The sequence below is a fragment of the Canis lupus genome, chromosome 33 (genome assembly GCF_011100685.1).
Source record: "Canis lupus familiaris isolate Mischka breed German Shepherd chromosome 33, alternate assembly UU_Cfam_GSD_1.0, whole genome shotgun sequence".
In the NCBI taxonomy this organism is placed as follows: domain Eukaryota; kingdom Metazoa; phylum Chordata; class Mammalia; order Carnivora; family Canidae; genus Canis; species Canis lupus.
In genome coordinates this window covers 29,783,367-29,809,062 of record NC_049254.1, presented here as the reverse complement: position 1 = coordinate 29,809,062, position 25,696 = coordinate 29,783,367, and the positions used below count along the sequence as shown (strand labels likewise).

General features: G+C 46.0%; 1 protein-coding gene across 1 annotated transcript; it reads left to right on the top strand.

Moving 5' to 3' along the window:
- Window positions 1-529: 529 nt before the first annotated feature.
- LOC119877825 (mucin-4-like) lies at window positions 530-24,996 on the top strand. The gene is made up of 3 exons (XM_038582492.1): window positions 530-782; window positions 22,908-24,652; window positions 24,841-24,996. Exons 1-3 carry the CDS (start codon window positions 701-703, stop codon window positions 24,994-24,996), a joined length of 1,983 nt encoding a protein of 660 aa, XP_038438420.1. The 5' UTR covers window positions 530-700.
- Window positions 24,997-25,696: the final 700 nt, after the last annotated feature.

The following is a 25,696-nucleotide window of genomic DNA, read 5'->3' as shown; positions in this document are numbered from 1 at the left end:
TCAAAGTGGGACTCAGCTGGGGAGACCGAGATCATGACCCTGAGATCATGACCTGAACCAAAGCCAAGAGACAGGAGCTTGATGGACTGAGCCACCCGGGCGCCCCTGCATCCAGGGCATCTCCAACGCCTACCTCTCAGCCTGCATTGTCCCCTCACTCCCTGTGAGACTCCTTAGGGTCTCCTCAAAGCTCACCCTTCTCCAAATCATACAGCCCCAAACTCACTCCCTCTCGGCCCCCGTGTTCTCCGTTCTCCCCTTCCCTTTCTTCTGAAACCACCCCACTGCCTCCCTTGGTAGCAGCCCGAAGCCCTGGCAGGACAGGGCAGCCCTTGGGGAGGGACAGGAGGGCCCACGGGTTCCAGGCAGAAGGGTGGCCCGCTGGCTGCCAGTGTGCCCTGGTGTCTGACCGTCCCCCTAAGCAGCTCAGGTTGCCCGGGAGCAGATCAATAGGTGGATCAGGGTTTTCTCTTTTTCCTGGTGGGGGAATAAACGGCGGCGGTTGGAGATTGAGGAAAGAAAAGACGGGCAAGGCTGATTGGCAGGGGGCCCCGCCTTCTTTTGTCCTCCTCCCCTGATACTCTGGCCCCTCAGGGAAATACACCTGTCCCCAGCCTGAGCCGCCAGTTCTCCTCTGCTCCTCACACCTGCTGTGTGCTGCGGAGCTTGCCCGGGGGCCCCGAGGGAACCTTGCTGGACCATGAGGGGGGCCCGGGGCAGAAGGGTCCCCTGGGTGTTCCTGAGCTGCTTGTGTTCCTGCCTCCTCTGGCCCGTGGTCCCGGGTGAGTGATGCGCCTGGGGCAGGGGGTGGCTGCCTGCGGGGGGCTGGGCTGGCGGGGGGAGAGGGCAGGGGGGCGAGGGAGAGGGAGGGCAGGAGGGGCGAGGGACGAGATGGGGGAGAGCGGGAGGCCGGTGAAGAGCCAGCAAAGGGGGTGTAGGGACAGCGAGGAGCAGGGCGGCGCTCAGGGGCCGGGCAGTCTTGGGGAAACAGGGTTCATGCTGAGAAAGAGCCGCAGGGGCAACTGCAGAGAGAGGGCGGGAGAGGAGGAGGGAGGCTGCCGGACAAAACAGAAAAGCTGAGGAGGGGACATGAAGGAAAACTGGCAAAAAGATGTAGAGTCAGGGGCGCCTGGGGGCTCAGCGGTTGAGCGTCTGCCTTCAGCTCAGGGCGTGACCCCGGGGTCCCGGGATCGAGTCCAGCGTCGGGCTGCCTGCGTGGAGCCTGCTCCTCCCTCGGCCTGGGTCTCTGCCTCTCTCTCTGGGTCTCTCATGAATAAATAAATAAAATCTTAAAAAAAAAAAAAGATGCAGAGTCAGAGGAAAAGACAGGTGAGAAGTAGAGGAATCAACGTGAGGGGGGAAAGAGAGAGAGAGAGAGAGAGAGGAGGGGAAGGGGACAGGCGGAGGAGGCCGCAGGCCTGGAGGGAGAGGCCAAGAAGGACACAGGCAGCGGGCTCGCCACCAGGCCGGGACAGAGGCCCGCTGAGGCGCCCAGAGGTTGGCTTCTGGCGCCTGACCTGGGACTGAGCAGCCTCCTCCCGGCTGCGGCCCTCGGGGCAGGGCGCACAGGCCTCTGTTGGTCTTGGCCTCCCGCGGGCCGCTTCCCTCCGGTGAGGGCTGGGAGCAAGGCCGGCTGGGGAAGCTCCACCTGCCGAGCCCCTCTCCGCCCCCGCGCCCCAGGCCAGAGGGGGGTGTATTTCCGGGTGTCAGGGTCTTCTGTGAGGCTCTGGCGGCCCAGAGAGGATGAGGGGCCAGAAGCCCAAATCAAAGAAATAATGGCAGCTCGTTCCCCTCCTCGACGGGCCTGGGGAAGCCTTCACCCAAGGGCTCCTTTCTCGGGAGAGGGTCGGAAGGAATATGCTCTTCCAGCTGGTAGGAGACGCAGTGCTGGTGCAGGAGTGTCCTGCCTTCCTCGAAATGCATAAGGGCTTGGCTGAGAGCAAGTGAAACAGCTACGGCCTCCCCGACCCTCCAGCCCTCCACCGCACAGGCCCCCTTCGTCCCTAGCCAGCCTGCTCAGAGTAAGGCCAGAAGGAGGCTCCAGGGCCTGCGGTGACCAGCCACTTAGGATAAGTGACCTTAGGCATTGGCCTTAGGCAATGGGGAGATGGTAACTTGGATTTAGGGGCCTTGGGGCCCAGACTTGGCCGTGCCACTAACTGATCTGGTTGCTATGTCCGGGCCCTCTGGTCCCCTCTCTCTCCAGGCTCCGGTTCCCCTATATAAAAAGTAGGGTGATGAGTGGCATAACCTCTGGATTCCCGAGTTCTTAAAGTTTTGCTATCTTGGGATGTGAAGTCAACAGAAAAAGTGTTCAGCCCCAGCTCTGCACTTAGCCTTGCCTCAGGAGTCTCTTGAACAAGAGGAGCCAGGGAGTTTGTGGAGAAAAGCTCAGAGAGCAGGAACTGGGGTTGGGGTGGGCAGGAACAGCCCCGGGGGCCACAGGGCACGCGCAAGAGAAGGAGTAAAGGACCATGAAGCTGAGGACCTGGAAGAGGCACAGGGACGGCCTGGGTGCTGGGGCCTGTGCACTGTTGAGGGGACAAGACGGAGCCGGACCTGGGAGGACGGGGGCGTGGGGGGAAGTGCTGCCCCAAGCACGTGACTGAGCATTTGGGGGACATGGGAGGGAGGAAACAGTCTCCGCAGGACACTACCTAGCCCCCCGGGTCCCAGGGAGCTTCTGGGCAAGAGAAGACAGGTCAGGCCCATTCCCACCCCCAGCCGAGGGCCCGACCTGCCTGTTTCCGGCCCTGCTGCCAGTGCGTGGTCCAGGCCCAGCCGTGTGTCTGGCCGGCGGGGGAGCCCTGTGGTTTCCATGAAGAAGCTGCAGTAGTAAGGACTTCCTGGAGGAAAATCCCTGGCTGTCAAAAGTCAAAGGCAGAAGGAGGGTGGACAGACGTGGGCTGGGCAGGGAGCTGATGGAAGCCCAGTGGAGACTAGCGGCTCCCGCTGAGAATGTGTTGGAAAGAAGCCTGATTCCACACCCTGCGCGAGGAAACTGGGTCAAACTCAAATCCAGTCTCCAATACTATCAGTGTCCCAGTAATCGAGGGGCCACTGCCCTGCCCTGGGCCATTACTGGGAGCTTACGGGGCTGCCTCAAGTGCAGGCCAGAGATGACCGCCGTCACGGAGGACCCCAGAGGGCCCCAGAGGGCAGGGTGTCCTGCTCTCCCTCTTTCAGAGAACCTCTAGGCTGTCTGGCAGTCTGGGAGAGGCCTACCCAGATGCCACCAAGGGCACAGGCCATCTGCTCCCCCACTCCCACCCCAGGAAACTCTCGCTGTGCTTGGAGACACCCAAAAGGAGAGAACCCCTGAACAAGAGGTCCTAGTAAGAAGATAGATCAAATTTAGGTCAGTGGTTCAGCAAAATGTACAGCAAAGAGCAGGAACTTCAAATCAGAAAACTTTGAGTGAATGTTGCCACTTAGGCAGCCCAGGGGACATGAGAAGAGTCCCTTTAGGTTGGTGACTTTATTGGCAAAATGAGTTAAGTGGGAAGCATTGTGGTGAGGATACAACGAGGTAGTGTCTGCTGTAAAGTGGAAGAGCCGTAAAAATCTTGTTTGAGAGAAGGGACTGCTCCCGCTTAGGGCTGGGGACTTCGAGGGTGAGGAGGGCGAAGCCAGGAGGGGAAGGCACATCTGTTGGCTCAGGCATTTCCATTCATCCAAGCATTCTTGAGCCTCTGAAAGGCCACCCCGGTCTTTCCTGTGGGTTTGCAAAGGCTGGCGTGACTTAGTAGGACGGGGCTCATTGCGTGAGCGTCCCCGAAGGCCGGCTCTGCCATCACCTGGAGCGCCCGCTGGAGCTGAGGGCACTGCTTCTCGGGGGGCCTTGCCCAGAAATCCCCTCCCCAGCCTCGATTCCTGGCCGTGGCCCTGGGGGCCGAGGCTGTCCCGGCAGCGTCTGACGTGCCAGTGATTGTCTTCATTACCAGGAGGCCAAGAGGCAGTTGGCTTTTTATGTGCTCCAGCAAGTGGTTGTGCAGTCTCTTCCCTGGTTTTGTGACACCCCTCAATGCTTCAGGTCTGCCCAGAATGTGGCTCTTGGGGCCACTTCTTTGAAGGCCAAGACTGAAGACGTTAGAGGTGTCTCTCCTCCTTTTTTTTTTTTTTTTTTTTTTATTTATTTACTTATGATAGTCACAGAGAGAGAGAGAGGCAGAGACACAGGCAGAGGGAGAAGCAGGCTCCATGCACCGGGAGCCCGACGTGGGATTCGATCCTGGGTCTCCAGGATCGCGCCCTGGGCCAAAGGCAGGCGCCAAACCGCTGCGCCACCCAGGGATCCCGGTGTCTCTCCTCCTACTTGCAAACTTTCTCCTCGACTGTTTGTCTTTCCTTCTAGTAGGTGGAATTCAGGGCAAGCAGACACTGTGCCTATTCCCCAGCCCTGCGCTGAGGAGATGACTTGAAACAAACTCCATTTGCTGGCACTTTGTAGGGGTCCAGATGCTTGGCATCTTCCTTGAGACTCTGAAGAGGCCCCGGGAACTGGGGGTCTGTGCATGTGCATGAGGCCTCTACAATCGTGGCCCTGCTCAAACAGAGGGCCCTGGCTTACGTTCCAGTGTGTGCTTTTAAGGTCTGCATAGATATCCTCTCTCTCTATATGCTCCCGACTAAAATAGCAGTTTGAGTCCCAAAAGTCCTGTTGGCAATGGGCTTTGGGGACCTCAGGGTAGGAAAGATTTTGCAGTTGTTCATCCACTTGTTGAACTTCTACTCATGCCAAACGTTCTAGACACAAAGATGAATAAGTCATGTGTCGTTCCTGCCTCCAAAGCTTTTTAAAGGTCACACGGCCAGTAAGTAGGGCAACTGGGACTAGAATCCAAATTTCCTGACTCCTCATTTACTGGGTTTGCACCACATAACAAAACCGTTTACAAACCAGCACAGTCCATCAATGAGGAGGAATAGAAGCGCTTACAACCCTGTTGAGATATTCATTCATCCATCCATTCGTCCGTTCCTTCATTCACTTGTCTGTTCACACATCTGTTACTTAAACTATTTAAGGAGCGCCCAACATTGTTCTAGAGCAGCACTGTGTGTACACAGTGAGGGACGGAACAGACAGGGCCCAGCCTCCTGGAGCTAAGATCTAATACGCAGAAAGACATAAAATAATTACAGACAAATTCCCAACTACAAATGTGGTATCGCATTGAACAAGTAATCTGATAAGAGTAAAATAGGGAGACCTCATTTAGATCATGAAGTCCAGGAGGGCCTCTGACCAAGTGCTTTTCTTTGAGCTGAGAGGAGAAGGCTGAGTTGTAAGCCAGATGGGGGCAGGGGAGTGAAGAAGCACCAGCCAGGCAGGGGAAGATGCACAGGGGCGGGAGAAGGCTTGACTTGGAAGGATCTGAGAGAGGTAGGCACGGGCTAGAGCACGCAGGGCCTGTGAGCCATGGAGCGGATTGTGGGTTTTAAGGAACTAGAAGGGGCAGACAGCGAGGGGTTTCAGGTAGAGGAGAGACATAGTCAGATTTGAATTTTGGAGTGATTACTCTGAATAGAGTAGAGGAAAATGGGTTGGAAGTGGACAAGGGTGAAATGGGTGACTGGTTAACCGCAGGCTGCAAGAGTCCAGGCAGAAGGCGCCATGGCAGAGCCGATCTGGAAGGGAACAGACAAGAGGAAACAGCAGTAAGCCACAGAGACTGCTGCCTTCACCACGAGCTCAGAACTTCGTAATGACCAAGATAAGGGGCAGCACAAGGTGCCATTATTGAGCTTACGTACTGAGCGGAGCATTTCACATGCATCACACACATTGGCCTGTTATCTACCATCATCCCACTTTTACAGACAGGGATTTCAAGCCTCCGAGAGGTCAAGTAACTTGCCCAAGTCGCACAGTGAATGTTGGTCAGCTTGACTCTAGAACCCACACTTTTAGCCACTCCCTGGCCTGATCAGATTCTGCTGTTAATTGTCCATGTCGGACCCAGAAAGGACCCAGTTGGGGGGATCACCCTCCTCATGTCTTTGAGGAGCCCCAGCTAACGCAACCAAGCAAACGCTAAATCATAGTAATTACTACAATCTTGCTTCTTGCTTCATTGCGTTCTCCCCGAGTCAAAGACCAGCCGACCTGTGAGCTGAGGGAACTGAGGTATTGAAGTTGCTGACAATGACTATAACTGACATCATTATAGCTTCCTCGGGCATCTCCCTCCTTTCCCTCATTAGTAGGAGCCACCTCCTTTGAGCTGATCTCAAACGTTTAGGTCAATGACACTGTGGGGGAAAAATTTAGAATCTGCCCTTCACAGTTGGCTCCAAGACAAGAACTTTATCTTTTCCTTCTGACTATACCCATCGAAGTCACATTACAAACAATACCTATCAACTAGGTGTCACTTCACCTTGGACGCCATCACAGGTCATTTGACCTAACTTCTGCCAGCATCCGTGTAGCAGCACCAAGATTACCCTGGTGAAAATCCCAGAAGCTCCAGAACCTAGCCAAGCAGTGTCAAAATCCAGCTTCAACCAGATGTTCACAAGCACAGCTCTGGCTTTCTCTTCCCCACCCCTTCCTCTTCTCTAGGCTTGGGTTTAGAGCTCATCTCTCCCTGGCTCCCCTCCGAGGCAGGCACCCCTCCTAGTCTAGGGTTGCCCTCAGGAATTTGGCCATCTTCTGCTACAGTTGTGTTCAACCTCCCAGGGTGCAGCCATCGCGTTAACCTCCTCTTGGCCCTGGGACCACTGTGACTACGACAGTGTGAGTGTGAGGTACCGCCTCACACTCTCTCCAAACCTCAGCTGAAAGAACCAAAGACCAGGGGATGGGGACACATGAGTTCATTTATTCAACAGATATCTATGAAGCGATCTCTGTAAGCCAGCCACCATTCTAGGTGCTGAAGATATCGTAAGATCAGTAATCCTAAGGACAACCTGAGTTAGCATCTTTCCTCATCTCGAATTCTAGGAACAATGGAGGAAATTACTCAACAGACCCAATACTGGTCACAGTTCCTGTTTCCTCTAAAATAAAAGTAGAAACACAAACCATAGCTACCGCCTCCATTGTCACCTGTCATAGACCCTTCAGCCATGGCTCCAACAGCCATAGTATGTCTATCATCTCATACCAACACAAGGTCCCTGCGGGGCAGCTCTGGGAACTCTCCAGCTCCTAAACACTAACCACTGAAATCCCCCACAGCCCAGGAACTGCTCAGAAATTTCACTCTTTGGTCACCAAGAATTTCTGAGGGAACGCCAGTCTTCAATTCTGAGAAGCACAGACCCAGCTGTGTGTGAACAACAGTTTCCATGACCTAATTCTTCTTCCGGGAGAGGGGCTGAGGGAGTACCCAAAGCCCGGTTACCACCATGAGGGTAAGAGCTGTGCCTATGCTGCGGCTGACAGAGGTACAGATGGCTCTTGGCTCCCAAACAGGGAGGCCAGGCGGGGGGTCCTGCCTCTCTCTGCTGATCTCTTTATTAGCTTTCAGGGCACCTGCTGCCCATTCATGAGTCAATTTTCTCTTCAAGGCTATCCTCACAGTTGAGTGCTTCCTTAGCTCTACACGGCCCCAGGCACAGCCTGGCAGAGTCCCACCAATCAGGAAATAACAGCAGAAAAGTGAAACTTTGTGGGTGATATGGCTCATGGGTTCCTCACCTCCAGTTCCAGGAATAACTTAAGACAAACAGAGCAGGCACTAAGAATAAACTTCTGCCCACAATGCACACATGTAAGACATAGGCTTTGTTTCTCTTTAAGGAGTGATTTACCGTGGTGTGGGAATGTTATCTTCCATCAGCATCACCACTGCGGCCACCACTCCTTCAGCTGAGTCAACAACACGCCCACCACCTCCTCATACCTGTGGAGTAACCAGAGGGCCACAGAAACAGTTTCTATCAACACCATCAACCTCTGCCTTCCCTGCAGTCCTGAGAGGACTCAGACGAGGGCTAGGTACCTCCCACCAGACGCAGTTTAATAGCTGCTTTGCTGAGAGCTCTCTCCCTGCAGTGGTAGCCAAGAAACCCGTGGAGGGTTCCAGGACTCCAAGTGAGGAATGCCCTACCTCATACCGGCCCTGGTGCTCTCACTGGCTCCTGATGCAGGCTCCTCCTCTCTGAGGGAGCTTCTTTTGAACTATCCATCTTAGGCTATATCACACTTGGGTCTTCTGACAGTAGTTTTATCACCCCAAGGGGTCAACAACCATTGTAACTCACTGACATCATCACAGAAAAGGAGATACTAGGAAAATTGGCAGAAATAACCTGGTGTCACATCACTTGCCCCTGAAAATGTGCTGAATTCCCCCAGGGCTCAGACCACTCTGCTTGTGGGAGACTAAGGACTCAGGGCAGGGCAGTCATCTTTTCTCCATCCCTTACTTCAGCTCTCCTGAAGAAGGGTTAGAAGAGCCCAAACTGTGGAGAGGCCGTGCCCTCGGTGACAGTCCTGCTGCTCAACAATAGCTCACAGTTTCCCAGCCTTGACTCTTACCTTTGAGCCTCTGCCTTGCCACTTACAAGGCATGCAAGTCACTCAGCCTCTCCAAGTCTCAGTTTCCTCTCTTGTGAAATGGGGTCCTATTAACTAAAAGGAGCGATAAAGCACAATACAAATATTTGGCATCAACATTTTTATTATTTATAGAGTCAAAATGTACCTAGTGAGACAAGTACAAAAGAAATCCCTATTCCCAACTGTATGGACAAGTTAGCCACAAGTCAGTTGACACTCAAGAACTCAAAGAGGAGACAATGTCTCCAACAGAAACGTCTTGGTAATGGGCATTCCCTCCAGGAAGCACTCTACAGTACAGATAGACCTAAGGACAAGACTATTGAACATGCTTCTCAGCCACAGATGAGAATCAGCCAGAACCAAAAAGCCTCCCCCTAAGGACACATGCTTCAGGATCCTGATTTTCTTATCACAGTTGTGAGAGGATGATAGGAACGATTCCAGTCACTCGTCTTCATGACCCTGATAAGACAATTAGACCCATGCCCTCAGGATCCAAGCGCCTGCCTTCCAGGGAGGGTAATACAGGCATTCTCTCAAAGATCCCTGCTAAGGAAGTGATGAGAGACTCTCCTTTGTGGTTCCCATAGCTGAAGATCAAGCCAGCAGCGGGTGAAGGCAGGGAGTGGAGCAATCAAGAGGAGCAGTTAGAGGCTGCTGCATCGGTCAGAGTAATAAGGTTAACACAGCAAAGTGAACAAGAGACCACAATGGGAGCAATAATTCAGAGAGATAATCGTTGGTGCCAAACCGATGCTGGGGACAAGGAAGAGGATGGAATCAGAGATGACTCAGGGGGTTTCTGTCCTGAGTACCTGAGGGACTGATGTTACAATTAACTTAAGGAAGATAGAAGAAACAGTTTGAGGAAAAGTTTGGCGTGTTGCATTTGACAGGCCAGCCAGGAAATCACTGGAAAGGTGAGTCTGGAAAAACGGGTGCGAAGCCAGGGTAGAATTATAGATTTGTAAGGTGTGAAAGTAAATGTAGTCTAGCCAGAAAGAAAGTGTAGAAAGAAAGGAAAGGCTGGAGAGGACACCCAGAAGACCGACTTCATCTGGAAGCTGAGAAGAAAAGAGAAATCGCCCAGGGAGCAGAAGGAATGGGGAGAGTGCTGGATGAGCAGAATTGTTCAGCTTCAAGGAAGACAATGTAATGCAGATATTAAGGGGACAATGGCTGAGGTGAACATTGATGTGGACGCTCAATAAATACTTGTTGACCAGATGGTTGGATCATGCCAGATTTCACAGAGACTAACAGGGACTGAAGAAAATTGCTTTTGGTGATGAAGAAGGAGTTGTTTTTTGTTTTTTGTTTTTGGTTTTTAGTAACTTTTTAGGAAAAAACTAAAACTGTTTTTGGTGAGGTGAGTGGGGTTGGGGTGGAGGGCAGAATGTAAGGAGTAGATAGATGATAAAAAAGAGATGGAGAGTGTAGACCTGTCTTTCAGGATGCTCATGCGTGAAATAAATGATAGGGGATAAGGGGGACATAAGATGGATGAAGGACTTACTTTAGGTCAAGAGAAATCTAGATGTGTTTGTCAGCAGAAGAGAAGGAGACTCTCAGAGAGAAGTGATGGGCTAAGCCAACTGAGAAGGGAGAAAGGGAGCAGACAAGGCCCTGAGTGTGTCTGTGTGTGTCTGTGTGTGTGTGTGTAGCCTTTTGGTAGAGATTCGGACCATTGTCTGGGGCAGGATGAGGGACCTGGTGAAGGCCGAGATGTTTCCTGGTGGAGAGGGTTCTGGGATGTAGATCAAGTTAGATGGTCTTTTCAGTGATGTAGAAGATGAATTGTCGTAGAGAAAGGAGGGAGAGGAGAGGAGAGGAAAAACCCATTTCTCTCAAATATCAGCTCTTCGCAGTCAAATCCATAGCTCTCAGCTCTGCAAATATGTCATGGATTTGGCCAGGGCAAGAACGACAGGCCTTGGTTGTCTAACAATCTGCTAGGAGCTGAGGAGCTGGGAGTGCTCTCGTAAACGACAAGATCTGTTCATTCCAGCAAACCTTGAGCACTAAGAATAAGGCTGGGAAAATCCTGAGAACCAAGCTTGATCAAGACTCCAAATTTCAGTGCCTTACAACCTCGATAAGGTGGTTTTAGCTTACAAAAAAGATCTTAAGAGCAGATACTATCATTTTATTTTAAGGGCAGTGTTCCTTAAAATGTGGTCCATAGATCATGGGTATCAAAACCACCCAGCACATGTGTTAAGCACAGATTCCTGGACCCCGCCCCATGTAGGGAATCAGACTCTGGTGGTGGGCCCCAAAATACACTTCTACAAGTTTCCCGCAGGGATTTGGGCGCACCCTATCTTTTGAGAACCACTTTCTTACCAAAAAGAGCTCCTCTATGGCTCTCTGCCCTACCAGGATTTCTTGTAGAGGAAAAACCCACCCGAGTTTAGCGAACTGTTTTCCTAAATTGCTGACTAATCCATTGAAGGAGTGGCTTAAGACTTACTGTTTAAATGGTGGTGAAAGACAAACACCTTACTGCAGTTTTGATATAACTAATGCGAATCTCTTCCTCCTAACAGCAAGTCCAACAGATTAGGGATTTAAGACTGTGCCTACCTCCCTACAGCATAAAACTGAGTTATCAGCCTGGAGGGGCTCACTTGCTTGCCTATTCACTGGAGCAGGAGGGTCTCATCAACTCAGCCCAGGACTGGCAAGTCTTTTAAACAAAGATTCAAAAGGAGGATACAGCCCTGTTTGACAAGATTTAAAATGGGTACTACCAAGTACAAATGTTTTCCGAAGGGAGAGAGTATTGGGAAGTAGGTATTCTCTCATATACTGCTAATGGTTAGCCTGACTTCTCCGCCAAGAAGTTTGGCGGGAGGAATTAATGACATGAAAGTTTTTATAACAGCATTAACCAGTAAGTCCACTTAAGAAATTTATGTGAAGGAAATGAGCTGAAATATTGAAAAAAAAAAAAAAAAACCCCACAAAATATTATACGGAGAGACAGTCATCAAAGCTTTATTTATAATAATGACACATTGGAAACAGTCTAGGCGTTTACATTATTTAATGTATAAAGGCAATGTCCAATGTTCCACAGGGGCATGGACACACACACACACACACACACACACACTCTATCACACCGGCCTACTAGCAACACATGGAACAAGCATTAAGGAAGGTCAGGGAAAAACTTACAAGCAAAGACCCAGCAGAGTGAACATGATCCTTGAGCTCTCATTATCTCCGGAGGGGTGGTTAGAGCTAAGTAAGCACACTGAAGTTAGTGCTCCAGAGAGAGGCCTGCCCCAGTGCCACACCATTTGCAAGGAATTAGTGACAATGAAAGTTCTTGGCGGAGGGAATGACTTTGTTGGGAAAAGGGGCCTCCAGAGCTCAGCAAGGGAACTTTTCATACAATACCTAAGATCTTGCTGGTGGGCTTAGCTGACCAGTTCCTCCCTGCTCCACCAGCCCCTGCCCCCAGCCAACACTGCCACACCTCCAAAAGGGAGGAGAGAAAAAAACTAGCACCTGAGGCATAAAAGATTTGTACTGCTGGAAGGACACATAATAATGTGGTTGTCTGTTTCTTAAATTCCACATATGAGTGAAATCGTGATAATTGTCTTTCTCTGATTGACTTATTTCATTTAGCATAATACCCTGTAGTTCCAACCGCTTCGTTGCAAATGGTAAGGTGTTGATTTTTTTGATGGCTGAGTAATATTCCATTGTATAAGCGAGGATCATAGGGGAAGGGAGAGAACAATAAAATGAGACAAAATCAGAGAGGGAGGCAAACCATAAGAGACTCTTAACTATAGGAAACAAAGTGAGGGTAGCTGGAGGGGTGGTGGGTGGAGGAATGGGGTAATTGGGTGGTGGGCTTGAAGGACACTTGATGTAGTGAGCATTGGGTGTTGTATGCAACAGGTGAATTACTGACCTCTACCTCTGAAACTAATAATACAGTATATGTTAGTTAATTGAATTTAAATAAATAAAAATAAAATAATGTGGTTGTCTGGGTAGGGATATTATGGGGTGTGGATCTTTCAATTATCTCTATTTTGCAATTTTATTTTATTTTTATTTTTTTTTTATGATAGTCACAGAGAGAGAGAGAGAGAGGCAGAGACATAGGCAGAGGGAGAAGCAGGCTCCATGCACTGGGAGCCTGATGTGGGATTCGATCCTGGGTCTCCAGGATCATGCCCTGGGACGAAGGCAGGCGCCAAACCGCTGCGCCACCCAGGGATCCCTATTTTGCAATTTTAAAATAATGAGTAGATCTTCTTTAATATATTGCAATGAAGTGGTATAACTTTGTCCACCAAGATTAAGCACATATTTTATTAGATTTAATCTTAGGTATTTTATATTTGACAGTATCATAAACACTGTCATTTAAAAATATTTTCTTTTGCTGATGTATGGGAATACAGCTATTTTTACATTTTTGATCATATATGTAGAACTTTCCTAATAATTTGAAATTTGAGGGGGGCTTTATATGTAAACAACTATATCATCTGCAAATGATCACAGGGTGTTCCTTCCTTTCCATGCCAAAAAGAACTTCTGTATACCTTCATGTCCCTGTTTATTCTTATTTTTTTGTCTTATTGCACTGGCTAGACCTCCACCATAATGTCAAGTAGAAGTAGTTATCACTGGACATCATGGACTCTTTCCAAATTTTAAAGAAAATGTTTCCAATATTTTATTTTCAAGTATGACATTTACTAATGGTTTTTTATTGACATCCTTTGTCGGGTTAAGAGTCAACATTTATTTTTAGTTTGCTAGGATTTTTACCAGGAATGAGTATTGAATTTGGTCATATGCTATTCCTGCAACTGTTGTGATGATTATGTATTCCCTTTGATTCTGTTTAAATGATGACTTACATTAATGAAGTCTTATATTTTTGCATTTCTGGCTTAAACCCAGCTCGGTCATGATGAATTTTTTAAAAAAATAAATCCAATGTTGAACTTGGCTTGCTAATGTATTTTTTGGACATTTCCATCTGTATTATTGCTGAGATTTATTGATCTATAGTTTTTTTTTATACTGTCTTTGGTTTTGGCATTAAAGTTATAACAACCTTACAAAATTAGTTGTAGGGCATTCCCTCTTCTACTAAGCTCTGGGAGAGTTTGTATAAACTTGGAATTATCTAATTACCTATAATATCATCTTGACCTACTGTTTGTGGGTTTATTTTTTAACTCCTTATTCATTTTAAAATAGTTTATATCAGGTTTCTATTTTTTCTCAAGTCATCTTATTTTTTAATCATGGTAAAATACACATACATGATATTTACCACCTTAACCATTTTTAAGTTTATAATCCTGTGATGTCAAATATATTCTTGATGGAGAGTCTGGGTGGCTCAGTCAGTTAAGCATCTTGCCTTTGGCTCAGGTCATGGTCCTGGGGTCCTGGGGTCCAGCCCCCCATTGGGCTCCCTGCTCAGCGGGGAGCCTGCTTCTTCCTCTCCCTCTGCTGCTGCCCCTGCTTGTGCTCTCTTGTTCTGTCAAATAAATGAAATCTTAAAAAAAAAAAATCACACCACATTTAAAAACAAACAAGAAATATATTCATACTGTTTTGCTATTGTTACCACCACATATCTCCAGAACTTTTTTTCATCTGTAAAACTGAAACTTCATACCCATCAAACAGTAACTCCTTATTTTCCTCCCAGCCTCTGGCAACCACCACTGTGTTTTCTATCTCTATGGTTTTGACTATTCTAAATGATTCATATGAGTGGAGTTTGTACAATATTTGTCTTTTTGTGATTGGCTTATTTCACTGAGCATAATGTCTTCAATATTCATTCATGCTGCAGCATATGTCGGGATTCTGTTCCTTCTTCAAGCAGAATCATATTCCATTGTACGTACTTACACTTTGCTGATCCATTCTTTGAACACATGGGTTTCTTTCACGTTCTAGCTGTTATAAATAATGCTGCTGTGAACATAGGTATACAAATACCTCTTCAAAGGCCTGACTTCATTCTTTTGCTAGTGGATATCTAGTTTTCCCAGCACTGTTTATTTAAAAACAAACTGTCCTTTTCTCATTGAATAGTTTTGGTTCTCTTGTCAAAAATCCTTTGACAAGGGGCGCCTGGGTGGCTCAGCGGTTGAGCGTCTGCTTTTGGCTCAGGGTGTGATCCTGGGGTCCTGGGATCAAGTCCCGCATCGGGCTCCCTGCATGGAGCCTGCTGCTCCCTCTGCCTGTGTCTCTGCCTCTCTCTCAGTGTGTCTCTCATGAATAATAAATAAAATATTTTTTAAAAATCGTTTGACAATATGTGCAACAGTTTATTTCTGGGCCTCTGTTCTATTCCACTGGGCTGTAAGTCTGTCTTTATGCCAGTACCATAATGTTTTGGTTATCGTAGCTTTGTAGTAAGTTTTGAAATCAGAAATATGAGCCCTCTGGCTTTGTTCTTTTTCATCATTGCTTTGGCTGTTCAGGGTTCTTTGAGATGCCATACAAATTTTAGGATGAATTTTTCTATTTCTGCAAAAAAATATCATTGGGATTTTGACAGGGATGGCCGCATTGAATCTGTAAGTCACATTAGATAGTACTGACACGTTAACAATATTAAGTCTATTAAACTTGGGAGCTGTTTTTATGTATTTATGTCTTCTTTAATTTCTTTCAGCAATATTTTGTAATTTTTATTATACAAGTCTTTCACCTCCTTAGTTAATTTCTAAGTTTTTCTTTTTGATGCTATTATAAACAGAATTGTTTTCTTACTTTCCTTTTCGGATTGTTCATTATTTGTGTATAGAAACACAACTGACTTTTTGTGTGTTGACCTTGTATCAACTACTTTGCTGAATTCACTTAACTAGTTTTACAATTTTTTTGTGTGGAACCTTTAGGATTTGTATATATAAGATCATATCATCTGTAAACAGAGATAATTTTACTTCTTTCTTTCTAATTCAGATGCCTTTTATCTCTTTTTTCTTTTTTTCTTTTCTTTTTCTTTTCTTATTTTTTTTCTTATTTTTTTCATAACTGATCTAGCTAGAACTTACAGTACTATGTTGAATAGAAGTGGTGAAAGCAAGAATCCCTACTTTATTCCTGATCTTAGAGAAACAGCTTTCACCCTTTCACCATTGAATATGATGTTCACTGTAGGATTTTAATATATGGTTTGTATTATATTGAGGTGGTTTCCTTCTGCTTCTGGTTTAGTAAGTGTTTTTATCATGAGAGAGTGTTGTATTTTGTCAAATGCATTTTCTACATCAATTGAGATGACTGTTGTTTTCCACCTTCATTCTAATGATGTGATATGTTGCATTGATCAAGGTGTGTATGTTGAATCCTCCTTGCATTCCAGGAATAAATGTCATTTAGTCAGGGTGTATAATCCTTTAATACGCTGCTGAATGCAGTTTGCTTCTATTTTGTTGAGGACTTTTGCAACAATATTCATAAGAAATATTGGTCATAAGGGATATAGTGGGTTTTTTTTTTCTTGTAGTATCTTTATCTGGGTTTGGTATCAAGGTAATGCTGGCCTAAAAGAATGAGTTAGGGAGTGTTCCTTCTTCTTTAATTTATTGGAAAAATTTGAAAAGGATGGTGTTAGTTTTTCTTTAAATGTTTGGTAGAAATCCCCAGAAGCCAATCAAGTCCAGGACTTTTCTCTGTCGGAAGAATTTTTTTAAGGTTTTATTTATTTATTCATGTTCTCATAAATAGAGAGAGTGAGAGAGGTAGAGACATAGGCAGAGGGAGAAGCAGGCTCCCCTCAGAGAACCCGAGGCGGGACTCAGGTCCCAGTACCCCGCGATCACGACCTGAGCCAAAGGCAGACGCCCAACCACTGAGCCACCTAGGTGCCCCTGTTGGGAGATTTTTGATCACTGATTCAACTTCCTTACAAGTCATAGATCTATTCAGATTTTCTATTTCTTTATGATTTAGTCTTGACAGGTTGTATGTTTCTAGGAAACACATTGACCATTTCATGGAGGTTATCCAGTTTGTTGGCATATAGCTGTTCACAGTGCTCGCTTATAATCCTTTTATTTCTGTAGAATTCCCCACTTCCATTTCTCAGGTTAGTAATTTGAGTCTGCTCTCTTTTTTTCTTAGTCCACTTGGCTACAGTCTTATCAATTTTGCTGGTCTTCTCAAAGAACCAGATTTTGGTTTTATTGATTTTCTGTATTGATTGTCTCTTCTCTATTTCATGTATCTCTGCTCATCATTTCCTTCCTTCTGCTGGCTTTGAGTTTAGTTTGTTCTTTTTCTTTCTTTTTTTTTTAGTTGCAAAGTTATGTTCATTCCTAATATTCTTCCTTTCTGTTTTCTTTCTTTCTTTCTTTCTTTCTTTCTTTCTTTCTTTCTTTCTTTCTTTCTTTCTTTCTTTCTTTCTTTCTTTCTTTCTTTCTTTCTTTCTTTCTTTCTCTGCCTTAATTCACCTTGCCAAAAGTTTGTCTAGCATATCTTCAAAAAATCAACTTTTGGCTTTGATTCTATTTTAAATTCTTTCTGCTTAATTATGTCCTTTTCTTAATTATATCCTTCATTAAGCTTTCTTTTCCTTTCTTCTTTCTGATTTTTTGGTTCACCTTTTCTCTAAGGGTGACAGATTGATGCAGAAGATATTCAATTTACAGTGTCCTAATCTAAGAATGTGTCTCCTTTTCCATGGAGCCCTTAACACTCAACACTCTAGATCTCAAAGGTCTGCAGATCCCGCAAGAGTCCTGACTTACCAGCTCAGGTTTCAGCTCCCTCGCCCCTGATTGTTTCCCTTCCTTTCTTTTGGTCTCAACTCTGCACACATTATCTGGCATTTGCAGGTTTTGTGATTAAAGGCTTATCTTTTCTGCCATATTGCTAGAAATGGAGTTGTATCACTTATAAACAAACAAAAATATTTACTTAAAAAGTGGACTATGCTATCATGAAACTTTTGCTGCTAATACTGATTTTATTTTATTTTTATTTATTTATTTATTTTTTTTTTGCTAATACTGATTTTAACAGAGGTGATGCAAGTTCTGAAAATATATTAATTGCCAAGAATCTATAATAAATTGGGATCCCTGGGTGGCGCAGCGGTTTGGTGCCTGCCTTCGGCCCAGGGCGCGATCCTGGAGACCCGGGATCGAATCCCACGTCAGGCTCCCGGTGCATGGAGCCTGCTTCTCCCTCTGGCTCTCTCTCTCTCTCTGTCTCTCAGTCTTTCATGAATAAATAAATAAATAAAATCTTAAAAAAAAAAAAAAAGAATCTATAATAAATTTAGTAAGTTTGGCATGTCTATAGCTTCTGGCTGGTATCTCAAAGTCTGATAATAGAGAATGCTTTTATTTATGTTCTCAGGAAAATGAAATAAGGTTAATGATAATTGTGTAGGGAATGTTTCTAACCTAAACGTTATCTGGAGAAACCAAATTTTGGAACTTTATTGAAGAGGGTTTAAGCATAGAATTGGAAGTCCTATAAGCAAATCTACTTATTTTGAATAAAGGAAGTCTCCTTTTAAGGTTAAAGTAGACTTATTTGGGTGTTAAGTAGGGACCCAAGGACCCCCAAACTCAGCTCTGGAGCTCAACCTGTGCATTTGTTCACACCAGCTTAGAAGTGTGTCACCTGTCATTAATTACTATTAACAAAGTACAGGAGCTTGCAAATGAGTCACTTATATTTTAAAAAATTAGAGTTGACTCATAATCACTCTCACTAACCTGAAAGTCTAAATTGCTTTCTTTTTCTAATTTTTGAAAAAATTTTATTTATTTATATGACAGAGAGTGAGAGCATGAGTAGGGGGAAGGGTAGAGGCAGAGGGAGAGGGAGAAGCAGACTCCCCACTGAGCAGGGAGCCCAATGCGAGGCTCTATCCCAGGACCCCAGGACCACAACCTCAGCCGAAGGCAGACCCTCAACCAACTGAGACACCCAAGAGACCCTAAATTGCTTTCTTAAGAAGAGAAAGTGGTGGAATTATAGTCAACTCCAGGAACTGCACTCAAACTTTCTTCTCTGGGAGTTTGTCTTTCTGTGAACTTTATCTGTTGGTTTGTGACCCTCCTGGGAGCTTCCCAAGTATAATCTGAAACTGGCCCCTGTACTCAGAGGGCAGAAGGAGACCCAAGAAAGAGGGAGGCCACTCCGGGTTGGTAGGTGGCAGTTTTAATAATAGTAAAGGGAACTTACATGCAGGCTTGTCTTGGGCAGCAACAAGAGGAATAGATCCCTCCACCTGCCTGCCAGATCTTAAAAGCTTATAAAGAGGCCCTAATTGGGCTCAGTCACATATATCCTGCAGGTGTTTTCAACACTACATCGCCCTCTGAAGGCTGTCCTTGGAGCAGCCTCCAGGAGCGGGAAAGGCAAGCAAAACCCACATTCTAAGGTCAAGGGAAGGGGTGAGGAGCCTGTGAGCCGCCAGGTCCAGTTCACCCGTCAGTAGGGGAAGGGAGCGTGTCACGTCTTTTTGATGACATTCACCAGCGTCTCATCTCTAACTAGTCATGAACACTGAGGTTAAAAAAAAAATGTTTGAATACAGCTAGGGAGCTAATGAAAACCAAAAAGAGTAAGTTCCTAAAAAAAAAAAAACAAAAAACAAAAACACACACACACAAAAAGACTCAATGTTTTGGGGTTTCTTCTTTGATTTAAAAGACTCAAAGTCCCTAAAGGTAAAATTCAGGGGGATGATCGGGTCTACTGGTTGACTGAGGCTTTGTCTGTGACTAGTGACTAGTGGGAGTACAAATATTTTAAACCGAACAATTTGATACTTAAATATCCTGCCTACCAGATAAATTGGGGAAAAAATAGACATGATCAATTAAATTAACATTGTATGACATGATGAGAGATAGAATATGTACACTTACTCCTTAGGTTTCTGCTAGAACAAATGTTTAAGATGAGGGGGGGAAGTAGACATTTAATTATTATTATTTTTAAAATGTTCTAGTTCTGCAAGAGCTAACATTGTCTCCCACTGAGGGGTTTAAAACAGTCTGGTAACCATTCTAGTCTAACCTTGTCCTCCTCTTCATAAGGAAAACTGCTGTGTTGTTTTTGTTTTGTTTTTTAATAATTTTATTGGTGTTATTTTTTTTCTTTCCCTTTTTCATTTAATACTATTTTATTTAATTTTTTTAATTTTTTAAATTTATTTATGATAGGCACACAGTGAGAGAGAGAGAGGCAGAGACACAGGCAGAGGGAGAAGCAGGCTCCATGCACCGGGAGTCCAACGTGGGATTCGATCCCGGGTCTCCAGGATCGCGCCCTGGGCCAAAGGCAGGCGCCAAACCGCTGCGCCACCCAGGGATCCCCTGCTGTGTTGTTATATTTCTGAAATCTTTTCTTTTGTAACAATTTGCAGCAGTCCTGATCAGGTGCCTTACTCTGTAGGAATCCTGCACCTCCACCCTTTAGTCTTGTTGCAGAATTTTCCTCTAAGTTTACCTGCAGGCATGTCTAAATCTCCCGACATGAAGCATGTTTTATTGTCTAGACTCAACCTAGGCCTCATTTAGCCTCAGTGCTGCCTCGCTATTCAGAGATGCACACTGTGCTAAGGGACTGAATGTCTTCCTTCTACATAGGCACTATTTATTCTCCATCGGGATAGAACTGGTCTTCACCTTTTTGAACCTCTCAGGACTGCCTTAAGGGTAGAAATATTTGCAAGAAAGACTGGCCACTTCAAAAGAAATAAAAAATACGAAAATTTAATTTTATTCTAAACTTCTTGAAAAAATTGATAATGTCTTTTTCATTTGAGAAGGACATTCACACTACAGGATTTTTAAAAATTAACATATGTAGTTGACAAATGTACTGTTGGGGTCCTGACTATATATGTTAGAGCCCTCAACCACATAGAGAAGCCCTTTCTTCTAAACATTAATCTTATCAATGCTTTGAGGATTTTGAATTTGGCTAATCGTGAAAAATCTCCTTCTTCCAGGTAAGTATTTTGAAATTGGCTATTGTCACCTTGGAGAAAAGAACTCTTTTCAAAGAAGGAGCAGTATCTTAGTCTTGATTTTCATAATATTTAGGAGAACAACATCTCTTGGTAAATGGGAAAGGGTTTTCAAAAGAACTAAATACTTCAAATTTTTAAAACTAGATTCATTGTTGAATCTCAATAACTGAATGGGGGAAATGTTTTTGGGGGGAGCTAAAGTTTTTTTTTTTTTAGCTAAAGATATTTTTGAAGAAAAAAACAATTCAAGTTACTGAACTAATGCAAAATATTAAATGAAATTAGATTGTCATCAATGAACTCCAATGATGCCTATCTCTTTACCAATGAGTCCACACTTTTATTGAGACATCTGAATAAATGGCCAAAGATTTTCTTTAATTTTTAAAAAAATATTATTTATTTATTTATTTATGATAGTCACACACACACACACACAGAGAGAGAAGCAGAGACACAGGCAGAGGGAGAAGCAGGCTCCATGCACCGGGAGCCCGACGTGGGATTCGATCCCGGGTCTCCAGGATCGCGCCCTGGGCCAAAGGCAGGCACCAAACCGCTGCACCACCCAGGGATCCCACACAAAGATTTTCATGGGCCCTAGACATTTGTGCCATCCTGGACCCCTCACTTTCTAAAAAATGTAAAAACTATTTTATAACCATATTGGACTAAAGACAAATGTGGCCAAGGATGGATTAATTATTACATATTCATTATAATTACATTGACTTTTTCCCTTTCAGATTCTTTAAAAAAAAAAAAAAAGAACATAAAAACAGTTTTGTTGATCTAAAAGTAGCTTAGGCCCCAGGTCATGGCCCAGATGGCAATTGTGGGGTGGCGGTGCCTTTAGAAACAGCTTGCTGAGGTTTGTAGAAAGGGGGATGACCTGTGTTCAAGAACCCACATAATTTGGAAAGCAAACAGAATGAATTCACTCCTATTTAAAAAGAAAAATTAAAGTAGGAAGGGAAAGTTCTGGATTGTAGGTAGAGGGACCACTCATGAGGAAGGTCCTCAGGGAGAGTGAAATGAAATAAACGTCACTATTAAATAGGAGACAGGATACCCACCCCCATGACAGAAACCCACATTATTCCAGAGAAGGAGTCACTTCAAACTTGAGTCCTCCTAAATTCTCTAGTATTCCTGAGTGTACTTCCAAATGCTTAATACTTAATAAACAAGACAGTTAAAGTGGTTGATACGTTTGCTGTCGACAGTATATGTATTTAGGGATGTCAGGGATTCAAACATACAAATTCAAACGTATTTACCCATCCTGGCTCTCCAGAGAAGCTTCTGATAAGTCAGTAAATATCTTGCATGTTTCAGAGGGGGGGATGGGGAGGAATGAAGGAGAAAAAGAAGATCACAAGATTATCAGTAGGGGAGAAAACTGGAAAAAGTTTTGATGAGATTAAGAGACAGATTGAGAAGGACACCAGAGGGATAAAGGCTGGATTAAGAGAAAGAAAAGGAGGCTGTAAAAAGAAGAGAAGGCTTCCCGTCTCCTTCGTAGTGTTTGAGAAATATGTGTATAGGATGTGTGACAATTTGAAATTTGTTGAGTACATGAACTGTGTGTGTATTTTAAATAAAACAATGATCTGGGCAGCCCGGGTGGCTCAGCGGTTTAGCGCCGCCTTCAGCCCAGGGCCTGATCCTGGAGACCCGGGATCGAGTCCCACATCGGGCTCCCTGCATGGAGCCTGCTTCTCCCTCTGCCTGGGTCTCGGCCTCTCTCTCTCTCTCTGTCTCTCATGAGTAAATAAATGAAACCTTTAAAAAAATGATCTGAATCTGAAGCACATGGGTGATGGCTTCTAAATTTGTACTGGGAAAGTAGGAGGTGAACTCCATCACTATTCATTAATATCCTTCTTAAATAATTGCTAATGGAGACAAAATTCTACCACGAACATTCACTACTGTATCATTTAAGATTCGTTGTTATCTATGTGAGTAGAAATCATAGCCGTGGTTAAATAATTAAAACTTATTGCCATTTATTCTGGAGCAACGTGATATACAGACGGACATATGCAAAAGCAGTTATACACTCTACAATTTCACGGGCATAGAATCTCACGTCCCATAAGCCCTTCTATCTTACATTTAAGGTGACAATCCACTAACCCTCATAGGTGAACAGACTCTACCAAGTATATTTTTAGGGACAATCCTATTCAAATGCCAACACACCAATCTGACAACATGAGAAAGTGGGTGGCGAAGGCAAAATGACAACGCAGAAAACACAAAACACACACCACACCATGAAATGGAATATTTTACTCCAATTACATCAAAAGACTCAATGAAATGTGTGTCACTCAGATATTCGAGACTCACTCTTCATTTCTATTCCAGGGAAAGCAGGTTCTTCTACAACAATAAACACTACTAACACGGTTAGTACGAACTCTGCAAAGAGCAGTCACTCAGCAGCAAAAACGTCCACTCCCTCATCCACCCCAAGTGACCACATGACTTCAGGTGCAACGACCGAGGACACGGCCATGTCTGGCACACCAAGCACTTCGTCCCCTTCCAGTGTCAGCCACACACCTTCCGCAGTGACAGAAATACCCACACCATCAGCCTCACCTGGGGACACCTCATCATCTTCCAGCAAAAGCAACACATCAGCAACAACATCACACGTCCCCACAGAGTCAATAGTAGGAAACGGCACTGCTGTCAACACAGGGTCCATGCCACCAGGTGTCACGGGAAGTGTTACTCCAGTCAGCTCAACAGGCTCAATGACAAGTGGACCAGAGGGACACTCAACAGCACATTCCACCCTGACTTCTACTCCGGAGACAACAGTGTCATCTCAGGGTCACACGACCCAGACCATGGAGACCAGCACAGAGTCTGCAACCAGCAGTGTCCCAGCGATGATCACATCCTCTCCCTCATCCTCCCAAAGAGGAGACACTCCTACAGATGGCACAACCCAGGACACGACCATGTCTCACACACCAAACACTTCGTCCCCTTCCAGTGTCAGCCACACACCTTCCACAGTGTCAAAAATGGCCACGCCATCAGTCTCCCCTGGTGACACCTCTTCGTTTCCCAGTGGAAGCAACACATCACCAACGACATCACAGGTCCCCACAACATCAATTGCAACAGACACCCCAGCAGGGACCACAAGGTACACGTCACTACCGGTAATGGGAAGTGTTACCCACATCAGCTCAACAGGCCTAATGACAAGTGGACCAGGGGGACACTCAACAGCACACTCTTCCCTGACTTCTACTCTGGAGACAACATCGTCATCTCAGGGTCACATGACCCAGACCATGGAGACCAGCACAGAGTCTGCAGCCAGAAGTGTCTCCGCTGCGATCACATCCACTCCTTCATCCTCCCAAAGTCAACACACAACTACAGATGACTCGACCCAGGACACGGCCTTGTCTGACACACCAAGTACTTTGTCCCCTTCCAGTGTCAGCCACACAGTTCCCACACTATCAGAAATGGCCACACCATCAGCCTCCCCTGGTGACACTTCAAGATCTTCCAGTGGAAGCAACACATCAGCAACGACATCACAGGTCCCGACGACATCGATTGCAACAGACACCCCAGCAGGAACCACGGGACACACGTCACCACCTGAAACGGGAAGTGTTACACCAGTCAGCTCAACAGACTCAATGACAGGTGGACCAGGGGGACACTCACCAGCACACTCTTCCCTGACTTCTACTCCAGAGACAACATCGTCATCTCAGGGTCACATGACCCAGACCATAGAGACCAGCACAGAGTCTGCAACCAGCAGTGTCTCAGCGATGATCACATCCACTCCCTCATCCTCCCGAAGTGAACACACACCTACAGATGACTCGACCCAGGACATGGCCTTGTCTGACACACCAAGTACTTCATCCCTTTCCAGTGTCAGCCACACACCTTCCGCAGTGACAGAAATACCCACACCATCAGCCTCCCCTGGGGACACTTCAAGATCTTCCAGTGGAAGCAACACATCACCAATGACATCACAGGTCCCGACGACACTGATTGCATCAGACACCCCAGCAGGGACCACGGGACACACGTCACCACCTGAAACAGGAAGTGTTACTCCAGTCAGCTCAACAGACTCAATGACAAGTGGACCAGGGGGACACTCAATAGCACACTCTTCCCTGACTTCTACTCCAGAGACAACAGCGTCATCTCAGGGTCACTCGACCCAGACCATGGAGACCAGCACAGAGTCTGGAGCCAGCAGTGTCTCAGCGATGATCACATCCTCTCCCTCATCCTCCCGAAGAGGAGACACTCCTACAGATGGTACAACCCAGGACACGGCCATGTCTGGCACACCAAGCACTTCATCGTCTTCTACTATCAGCCACACACCTTCCGCAGTGACAGAAATACCCACACCATCAGCCTCCCCTGGGGACACCTCATCATCTTCCAGTGAAAGCAGCACATCACCAACAGTATCACAGGTCCTGACGACACTGATGGCAACAGACACCCCAGCAGGCACAACAAGGCACACGTCACCACCTGAAACGGGAAGTGTTACACCAGTCAGCTCAACAGACTCAATGACAAGTGGACCAGGGGGACACTCAACAGCACACTCTTCCCTGACTTCTACTCCAGAGACAACAGCATCATCTCAGGGTCACTCCACCCAGACCATGGAGACTAGCACAGAGTCTACAACCAGCAGTGTCTCAGCGATGATCACATCCTCTCCCTCATCCTCTCGAAGAGGAGACACTCCTACAGATGACTCGACCCAGGACACGGCCTTGTCTCACACACCAAGCACTTCGTCCCCTTCCAGTGTCAGCCACACACCTTCCACAGTGTCAGAAATGGCCATGCCATCAGCCTCCCCTGGTGACACCTCATCATCTTCCAGTGGAAGCAACACATCAGCAACGACATCAGAGGTCCCGACAACACCACCAATTGCAACAGACACCTCTGCAGGAACCACAAGGCACACGTCACTACCGGTAATGGGAAGTGTTACCCACATCAGCTCAACAGGCCTAATGACAAGTGGACCAGGGGGACACTCAACAGCACACTCTTCCCTGACTTCTACTCCAGAGACAACAGAGTCATCTCAGGGTCACTCCACCCAGGCCATGGAGACCAGCACA

Excerpts from the sequence above, each read along its gene's own strand:
- LOC119877825 (XM_038582492.1), top strand. The coding sequence starts at position 701 with ATGAGGGGGGCCCGGGGCAGAAGGGTCCCCTGGGTGTTCCTGAGCTGC. Across the intron at positions 783-22,907 it reads CCTCTGGCCCGTGGTCCCGG|GGAAAGCAGGTTCTTCTACA; the intron begins GTGAGTGATGCG and ends TTTCTATTCCAG. Across the intron at positions 24,653-24,840 it reads AAACAGGAAGTGTTACTCCA|AGGAGACACTCCTACAGATG; the intron begins GTCAGCTCAACA and ends ATCCTCCCGAAG.